This window comes from Rhinolophus ferrumequinum, chromosome 18, assembly GCF_004115265.2.
Source record: "Rhinolophus ferrumequinum isolate MPI-CBG mRhiFer1 chromosome 18, mRhiFer1_v1.p, whole genome shotgun sequence".
NCBI lineage: Eukaryota > Metazoa > Chordata > Mammalia > Chiroptera > Rhinolophidae > Rhinolophus > Rhinolophus ferrumequinum.
In genome coordinates this window covers 47,995,408-48,004,898 of record NC_046301.1, presented here as the reverse complement: position 1 = coordinate 48,004,898, position 9,491 = coordinate 47,995,408, and the positions used below count along the sequence as shown (strand labels likewise).

At 57.1% G+C, this 9,491-nt stretch overlaps 1 protein-coding gene across 1 annotated transcript; it reads left to right on the top strand.

Annotated features, from left to right (window-relative positions):
* Window positions 1-1,747: 1,747 nt before the first annotated feature.
* DCAF15 (DDB1 and CUL4 associated factor 15) lies at window positions 1,748-9,475 on the top strand. Its single transcript, XM_033134429.1, has 13 exons — window positions 1,748-1,912; window positions 3,621-3,718; window positions 3,802-3,937; window positions 4,626-4,732; window positions 4,814-4,953; window positions 5,041-5,211; window positions 7,063-7,497; window positions 7,604-7,695; window positions 7,800-7,928; window positions 8,024-8,109; window positions 8,298-8,402; window positions 8,486-8,601; window positions 8,975-9,475. The coding sequence occupies exons 1-13, from the start codon at window positions 1,781-1,783 to the stop codon at window positions 9,028-9,030; spliced, it is 1,803 nt and encodes a 600-aa protein (XP_032990320.1). The 5' UTR covers window positions 1,748-1,780; the 3' UTR covers window positions 9,031-9,475.
* Window positions 9,476-9,491: the final 16 nt, after the last annotated feature.

Below are 9,491 nucleotides of genomic sequence, written 5' to 3'. Positions count from 1 at the left end.
GAAAATATTTAAAGCATACATGAGTCAAACTCATCTTTTCAAAATTCCACATGTATGTACCTGCAAAACCATCACCTCAGTTATGATAGTAAACATTTCCATCATCCCCAAAGTGTCCTCGTGCCCCTTTGTCAGTCCTCCTACCATTTCACCCCCAAACCTCAGGCAACCAGCCAGAACAGAACATAGTGGCATGTCCAAGTGTCTTTATTAGTTGGACATCTATAAAGAAGATTGGTTCCTTTCCCCCCCATTTATTTATTCAATCCTTTATTTATACCATATGGACTCACAGGTATTTGTTTAATTCTTTGGATTACAATGATCTTTTAAATCTCATATCAGATTCTATCATCTTTTGCTAAAAACCTTCCAGAGGCTTCTCTTTATACTTAAGTGTCTTGCTTACCTACGAGGCCCATACACTCCCTCCCTATCTGTTTCCCTGTCTGTTTTCCTTGCTCATTCCTGCTCTGGCCCAACTGGCTTTTTTGCAGTCTCTCAATCATGCCACCCTCACTCCCCTGAAACCTTTTTGTTTTTGCTGGAATATTCTTCCTCCTCACCTTCACAGAGCCCCTCTCTGACTGGCCTAAGTAACCTTCTTCCCTCCCCTTGATTGCTAATCCTACCTGGGATTAGATAACAGAAATATGTTTCCTTGTTTATAGTCTGTCTTGTTCACTGCTATATCTGCTGCACTTAGAACATAGTAGGTGCTCAATAAATGTTTGTTGAATAAATGAAAGTGTGAGGCTGGAAGAATATGGAAAGCAAGATCCATTCACTTCCTCTCTGATTATAGTCACAACAGCTTGTATCTGAGGTATATATGTGCCAGGTAGTCAGGAGCACTACATCGTAAGCCTCAATTTCCTCATGTGTAAAATGAAGATACTGTGTTTCCCTGAAAATAAGACCGGGTCTTATATTAATTCTTGCTCCAAAAGACGCATTAGGGTTTATGTTCAGGGGATGCCATCCTGAAAAATGCTAGGGCTTATTTTCCGGTTAGGTCTTATTTTGGGGGAAACACGGTATAAAAGGATCTAGCTCCAAAACTGTTATGATTTAATGAGCTAACACACGTGGAAATGCTACTCATAGCAGACAGAATTATTATGATTACTATCATCTGTAAAATGGGCATAACGGCGACCTACTGCATAGAATTGTAAGCTCAGAACCGTGTCTGGCATGTGTAAAGTGCCATATAAGTGATTGACGGCTATCATTACCATCATCCCACCAGGCTGTCCCTCAGCTCATCTGAAAGATGTTTTAATGGAACCTTATCTTTTTTTTTTTTCCCCCAAATCCCTTTCCTCGGCCTGGTCCGGTGGCCATGGGGTGCTCACTACACCTCCGCACCGACATCCCTGGGCTGGGGATTCAGGCCCTTCTGGACCACAAGCTCCCATTGCTCCACCCACGGGCCTGGACCGCCCGCGGTCTCCATGGAAACCCACCAGCCACGGCGGGGCGTGACGCCGTCGGGAAGGACAGGGGCCTCCGCCTATCGGGTCAAAGTCATCTCGGCGTGAGGCTACTGGTGCGTCCTTGCGGGAAGGCGGGAATACAGCCGCAGACCGCGTAGGCTGTACCGTCTCTACCAATCAAGGGCCGCCATGGCTGTGATGGACAGGCATAGAGGGAAGAGGCCCCGAGTGCGGGCTTTCATCCAACCCGCGGGCCGCAGGTCCTGGGAAGGGCCAATGAGGAGGCAGCGGAGGTGGGGCGAAGAGGCCGGTTGCTCCGGAAGTGGAGGGAGGGGGTGAAAATGGCGCCCAGCTCGAAATCGGAGCGGAACAGCGGGGCCGGGAGCGGCGGGGGCGGCCCCGGGGGCGCCGGGGGAAAGCGGGCAGCGGGGCGGCGGCGGGAGCATGTCCTCAAGCAGCTGGAGCGGGTCAAGGTGAGGCCCGGAGTCCGGGAGGAGCGCGCCGCAGGGTGCGGAGAAGGGACGAAGGAGGCGGAGGGAGGGAGGGTGTTCGCGGGGTGAGGGGTTGGGGGCGGAGCCCCGGGGGAGGGGGCGCGGAGGGAGGGGGCTGGGCGGGGCCCCGGGAGAGGTCTTGGGTGGAGGGGTGTTGGGGCGAGGGCTTGGATGCAGGGGCTGGGGGCGGGGCACCGGCGACGGGGCTGGGATGGAGGGGGCCTTAGAGGCCGCTGGAGGAGTAAGGAGAAAGGCGATCCAGGGTCAAACTCGTTTTTCAAAACCTTGCTCCTGTGGCCCCTGTGTTATGGAGTCTTCTCGCCCCCGTGGCAGAGCCCCTGCTACCGGCTTTGTGCTTCCTCCGCTGGTGTTCTCGCTGTTCGGCTCTAACCACACGGGAGCTGGGAGTTCCTGTACCTGCGTCTGCCTCCCCCATTAAATGGGAGGGAGCTTCCCGGAGAGGGCTTGCTCTTCCTTCCCCCTTAGACTGGGAGCCACCTGAGCGGGGTTCTTTCTCCCCCATCAGACTAAACTCCCAGTGTGCGGGATCTCTCCCCTATCAGTTTGGGAGCTCCGGGAGGGCAGAGAGATGTGAACTGTGGTCAGGTCAGCAGCAATTGGGTCAGGACTGTTTCGCTGTGGTTAGGGAGTGCACCTTCTCCATTAGGCTGGGAGCTCCGTGAGGACAGGGCTGTGTCTGCTTTTGACTGAGGCTCCTTGGGCAGGGACAGTCTCCGCCCTCAGCCTGGGAGCTCCTGGGCTGGGCTGTGGCTCCGCCCTTAGCTTGGAAGCTCCCTGGGCAGGGATTGTGTCTCCCTTGTCAGCCTGGGCCTTGCTGACAGGGCTGTTCCATCAGACTGGAATCTCCTTGAGGGCTAGCTGTCTCCCGCATCGACCAGGGAGCTCCCGCCCCAGACAGGGTTGTCTCTTTCCCATCAGACTGGACTCTTTTGAGGTCAGGACTGTGTATCACCCATCAGACTGGGTAGCAGGATCCAGGGTGTCCTGATCACCTAGCACCCAACTTGTGCCTGCCTGTCCCCCCAAATCTTGGTGAAGATTTTGCGATGAGGGAGTCCGTTGGAAAGCGGCTAAGTTAATTGAGAAGAAGAGGGAATTGGGCAGGAGAAGGAAGGTCACTGGTCAGTCCCACCCTTCTGTCTGCCCCACCTTTGATTGGCCCCCAGCTGAGGCCCCGAAGGGCCTGAGCACCCTGAGTGTAGGATAGTGGGTCAAGGACAGGTGAGTGCAGTTGGTCATGCCCACCTCCCAGCCTCCTTAGTGATCAAGGACATTCACTGCTCATTGTGCCATCGGACAGCCTTCAGGAAGGCAGCCAGGTGGCCCAATGTGGCCAGTGGTGACTGGGGAACCTTCTTGGGGGAGGTAATGCCAGTGCTGGTCTTCAGAGCCTGGGGGTGCTTGGGCAAGAGGGACGCTGAGGCTGAAGAAGTGTGGGGCTGTTGAGGGTAGCGTCGGTCCCTGGTGGAGAGGGAGGCTCAAGGGAGGTCCGGCCAATCCTCTCCCCCAGCTGGTCCCATCTTCCAGAGCTTGGACCACCTGTGACTGTTACGGTTGGCAGGGAGTGGGCCTGCGTAGGGTGCTGCTCTACCTTGGGCGAGGGGACTGGGGGGCTGCAGGTAGCCTCCGCTTAATGGTGCCTCAAGAGATCTGGCTTCCCCTTCCCTAGATCAGTGGGCAACTCTCCCCTCGCCTCTTCCGGAAGCTGCCGCCCAGGGTCTGCGTCTCCCTAAAGAACATTGTGGATGAGGACTTCCTCTATGCAGGGTGAGGCTAGGGCCTGGCAAGGGGGCAGCTGGGTGGGGGGCGGGCTGGCCCTAACCTGGCCACTCTGCCCTCCACACCCCCAGACACATCTTCCTGGGCTTTTCCAAGTGCGGCCGGTACGTTCTCTCCTACACCAGCAGCAGTGGGGACGACGACTTCTCTTTCTACATTTATCACCTGTACTGGTGGGAGTTCAACGTCCACAGCAAGCTCAAGCTGGTAGGGCCAGGCCCAGTGCCCAGGAGTGTGGCCCCAGCAGGTCACGCCACCCCTCTGAGCCCCAGTTTCTTTGTCCATAAAATAGATAGTGTGCTCGTGGGGTCACGGTTAAGACTCCATGTTGGGTCGAACCACATAAAATTGCTGTTTTAAAGTTGAAAATAGGTAAATAGCAGCAATTTCATGTGGTTTAATTCAGTATACACAGCCCATAGAACCTCACAGGCTCAGACCAGTTGGCACCCGTTAGCTTTGTTATGACCAAGCGGGTTTAGCCCTGGCTTTAGCCCTGACCTTGAGTATTTGACCCCCATCTTCCCGACCCCAGGAGGTGAGTGCTCTTACCCCAGTTTACACAGGAGCTCAGAGAGGTGAATGGTTTTGGGGTGGATGGGGCTTGGAACCAGTACATCTGGCTGAGTTCCCTCTGCTTGGGCAGGGCTCCCGTGGGCTGCGTGTAGTCCTGGGACGGGCCTTCCTGTTTCCCCCACTTGTGAGGGGCACCTCCCCAGGCTGTCCTCAGGAAGGGTGCAGATGGGGGGCTGCTTGGGGCTCCCTGGCCTGAGACACCACCAGAGGGATGCTGCTGTCAGCTCAGCCCAGCCCAGCATTGTATATGTAGCCTCAGGTGGGCGTCTATGGGCCCTGGGCCGCGCTGACCCTGCACCGACCCGAACATGTGGCTCAGGTCCGGCAGGTGCGGCTCTTCCAGGACGAGGAGATCTATAGCGACCTGTACCTGACTGTGTGCGAGTGGCCCAGTGATGCCTCCAAGGTCATCGTCTTTGGCTTCAAGTGAGACTCAGGGATGGGGAGGCCACAGGTGGGCAGGGGAGGGCGCACGGGCCACGCAGCTGAGACTGTGCTGGCCCCCAGCACCCGATCGGCCAATGGAATGCTTATGAACATGATGATGATGAGCGACGAGAACCACCGCGACATATACATCAGCACAGTGGCTGTGCCACCGCCGGGCCGCTGTGCCGCCTGCCGGGAAGCCAGTCGGGCCCACCCAGGTGAGGGGCTGGGGGGTCTTGGGACATGGGCTGCGTGGCTCCCTACGCCGTGGTGGTGGCTGAGCCTATGGGCGTGTGTTGCTGTAGGTGACCCTAGTGCGCAGTGCCTGCGACACGGCTTCATGCTACATACCAAGTACCAGGTGGTGTACCCCTTCCCCACCTTCCAGCCCGCCTTCCAGCTCAAGAAGGACCAGGTGGTACTGCTCAACACCAGCTACTCCCTGGTGGCCTGCGCTGTCTCGGTCCATTCAGCAGGTAGGTCCCCGGCTCTGATGACAGTTACAGCGTTTGCTGTAAACCGTGTGAGATCGATCCTGTCACTACCTCATGTGACAGAGGAGGAGACTGAGGCTCAGAGAGGTGCCTCATCCAAGGTCACACAGCCAGGAAGTAGGACTGCTGGGATCCAAACTCGGCCACGCCCCACGCCAGCACTGTCCAGTAGAACTTTCCTCGGGGCTGGGATGTTCCATATCTGTGTCCACTACAGCTGCCAGCAGTAGCCACGTGAAAGTGGCTCATGTGACCAAAGGACTGAGTGTTTGACTTTAATTTTAGTTGTGTTTAAACAGTCCTATGTGGACAGCACAGCGCTCTCTCTCTTCAAAAAGAAAAATGTTAATGAAAAATTGGAGGGAGTGGTGAGTGGACAGATGGCCTTCTTACATCTTTGATAATTAGAGAAATATCAGTGAAAATCACCAGGTGATGTCCCTTAACAGAGTTGCAAACATGAGGAAGCTGGATAATGCCACAGATTGGTGGCAACATGCATCCCTGGGGGCTTTCCCACGCTCCTAGGGCCAACAGTTGACCAAGGCCCAGCAGCCCTGCGCTTGTGCATGTCCGAGGCTGTGGTGGGGGGCGTTGGGGACCATCTGGTGTCCATCCCTGGGGATCCGAGAGGCTGAACAGGGTGGGTACATCCCCTGGATCAGCAGACTCCCGGGAGCATGTCTCAAAGTCATGCGCAAATGCAAAAGAAATACAAGATCTATAACCAGATAACACATATAAATTACAAATGTTTCAATTTTGTAACGATGCAGTCAAATAAAAAAGATGCCCTGTAACTATGTTAAAATATAAAATGGTTGCTCCTGGGGTGGAAGAGCAATGGGCATGAAGAGAGGACTAATTGTTTATAACGGAGCCCACAAACCAGGCAGGACCAGAGTGCCTTGTCCCTGGGTCCATCCGCAGCCTCCCACCGCTGCCCTGGCCACCTGTGCCCACGTGGGGGAGGCCCTACCCCCTGCCAGCTGCAAGCCCAGCCTAGATGGAGTCGATGCCCCCCTGCCATCATGGCCGTGGGTCCTGTTAGGAAGGTCCAGACAGGATTCAGCCATGTGCACACAGCCCAGGGCAGGGGCACTGTCGTTGATGTCTAACTCTCACCAGAGGAGGGTGTTTACATAGGGAATTTTGACTTTTCCATTTTCATCCCCTCCCCTCTGGAAGTACCACCACTCTGGTGGACAGGAGTGCGTTGGCAGACGCAAATGACCTCACAGTGTGACTTTGGACAAGTTTTTCTCTGAACTGGGAGGACACGCTCCCACCCCGCACCCCCATTTCCTTGTTGGGGGCCCAAAGGAAGCTGCACAGGCAGGGCCCAGGGCCCAGCCACGGTGGTGCTCAGTTCAGGGAGCGTGGTGGGGCTCTCCACGCTGAGCCCACATTCTCCAGAGTGGGGTGTGGTCCTAGTTAGACAGAGACATAGATGCAGGCCCGCTGTCGTTGGGGAGGACTCAGGCTGCTGCGTAGTAAACTCTCAAAATTCTGTGCCTTTTATTTGCTGTCACCATAGACTATCAGCTCCCCAAAGGCAGCATTATTACCTGTCTTGGTCACTCCTGTCCTCAGTGTATGGCATACAACAGATGCTCAAGGGCAAGGTTTGAATGAATGTGTATTTATGCGCATGAGTGCATGTGGGTGTGTGTGTAAGGAAAAGGCCTTTTTCTCTTCTGGGTGTTTGTACTGTTCACTTAGCATAGGATTCTTGGCATAAGAACCCCCCAGGGTGGGAGAGCATCCTGGACTTCAGCTCATTTGTTGACATCCCCCCCACACCCAGCACCTCCATCTCTTTTTATGTTCCAGGCGATAGCAACTTCTGCCAAATCCTGTATGACCACACCACCTACCCCCCAGCCCCTCCTAGCCCCCCTGGGCCCCAGAGCCCAGAGGTGCCCCCTGCCCGGCCCAGCCTCTGCCCCGAGACAGCCCCAGCCCGGCCCTCTGGGGCCCCTGAGCCCTCGCCCGCCATCGCCAAAGCCAAGGAGTTTGTGGCTGACATCTTCCGCAGGGCCAAAGAGGCCAAGGGTGGGACCTTGGAGGAAGCCCGGCCACCCCCCTACCCGGGGCCCTCGGGCAGCTGTTGCCGCCCGTCCTCTGAGCCCCTACCCCCAGGTGGGGAAGTGGTGCCCCGGGACAGCCCCCCTGCAGTGGAGGTGCCGGCCCCCGAGCCTGGCTATGTCAACTACACCAAGCTGTATTACGTGCTGGGGTCCGGTGAAGGGACGGAGCCAGAGGATGGTGAGCAGGGAGCCCACCCAGCAGGCAGGGCCCTGGGCATGGGAGGCAGGCCTGGAGGGGGCCTCAGGCCTCCTGCTGCCCCTACCCCCACTTCCTGCCCCCTCAGAGTTCGAGGATGACAAGATCTCCCTGTCCTTTGTGGTGACTGATCTCCGTGGCCGCAGTCTGCGGCCCATGAGGGAGCGGGCCGCTGTCCAGGTTGGTGCCGGTGGCAGCAGGCAGGCCAGGGGGCAGCCCCAGGGAGCCTGCTGGGGTGGCGGTTGGCACAGTCCTTCCCCTGCCCCTCCGCCTCCTGCCCACAGGGCCAGTACCTGACGGTGGAGCAGCTCACACTGGACTTCGAGTATGTCATCAATGAGGTCATCCGCCATGATGCCACCTGGGGCCACCAGTTCTGTTCCTTCAGCGACTATGACATCGTCATCCTGGAGGTGGGCCCACGGGTGGGACAAGGCAGGCCCAGGGCCTATCTGTATTGGGGGGAGGTCACCCTCAAAGCTGTCCCCAACTACCTCTCATCCCCTAGGTATGTCCAGAGACCAACCAGGTCCTTATCAACATTGGCCTGCTGCTGCTGGCGTTCCCATCCCCAACCGAGGAGGGCCAGCTCCGGTGAGTGGCCAGGGAGCCTGCCCTCACCTCACACCCTTCAGAGAGGGACAGGGGATGTGTGAAGACTCCCCCTGCCCCCAAAACCTGGAGCAGGCACTCTGTTAACTGCTCTAAAGACAGAAGGCCCTCGGGGCAGTCTGGGTCCCAGCTCAGGGATGTAGTGGTCCTACCCCGTTTCTCCTCTGCAGACCAAAGACCTATCACACCAGCCTCAAGGTGGCATGGGACCTCAACACAGGCGTCTTTGTGACAGTCAGTGTGGGTGATCTCACTGAGGTCAAAGGGCAGACCAGGTGAGGCTGGGCTGGGGCTGGGACGGGCTGGGAGCTGGGGTGAGTGGCCAGAGCAATGAGAGCCTGCACTCGTTTGCCCTCAGCGGCAGTGTCTGGAGCTCGTACCGCAAGAGCTGTGTGGACATGGTCATGAAGTGGCTGGTACCTGAGAGTAGTGGCCGCTACGTCAACAGGATGACTAACGAAGCACTGCACAAAGGTGGGCCCCGTGACCCAGTGACAGAAGGACAGAAGTCCTTATCCTAGTGCCAGGCCAGGCCCCGGGGCAGGCGCTGACTCCTGTGTTACTGAATAAAGGGGCACTCTGGCCATTGGGGTGAGGGGTGGGCAGCCCAGCCAGACCCACCCCAGGAGCCAGCTCGGAAAGGGCCTGGCAGGTGTGGGACTTGGGGATCCCCAACCAATCATTCATTCAGCATTTATTGGGTGGCTGCACGTGGGAAGCAGAGAATCCAGCAGGGACCTGCCTTCCGGAACCTTCTGGGCCCAAATCAGGTCTGGGAAAGAGACAGGCTCCTCCCCCAGCCTGGGCCTGCAGAGACTCCATGTTCTGTCGCGACCCTTCCCTGTAGGATGCTCACTGAAAGTTCTGGCAGACAGCGAGCGATACACGTGGATTGTGCTGTGAGGGCCTGGCCGGCCTGGACACTGACTCCAACTACCTCTGTGGCCTGGGAGCTGGCCACCTTCCTGGCAGCCTCTTCCTGGCTGGCCGGCCGCCCAACGACCGACCGCCACTAGTGTTAGGCTGTGGGAAGGAGGCGGGCGGGGCAGCCCCTGGTGACCTGAGAGTCTGGACGCTTCTTATTTATGCCTATTTAAGTTGGGAAAGGGCAGAGGGAGGGAGCCTCCTGTTCGACCTGCCTTCACCTTGTGCTAGGCACAGGGCATGGGCCCTTGCTCTTTGTATATTTGCTCCTTTCCCAGGCTACAGGTGTGGACATTGCCCCCCTGGGGGACCGAATGGACCCCGATTCCCCCCAGCCTCCCCATCTGAGGTGGCAAACATCGTGGCCATTCTCCTGCTCCCATTATTCCTCTTCATGTAATAAATGTTTTATTTCTGAGCCTCACGGAGTTCCCTTTACT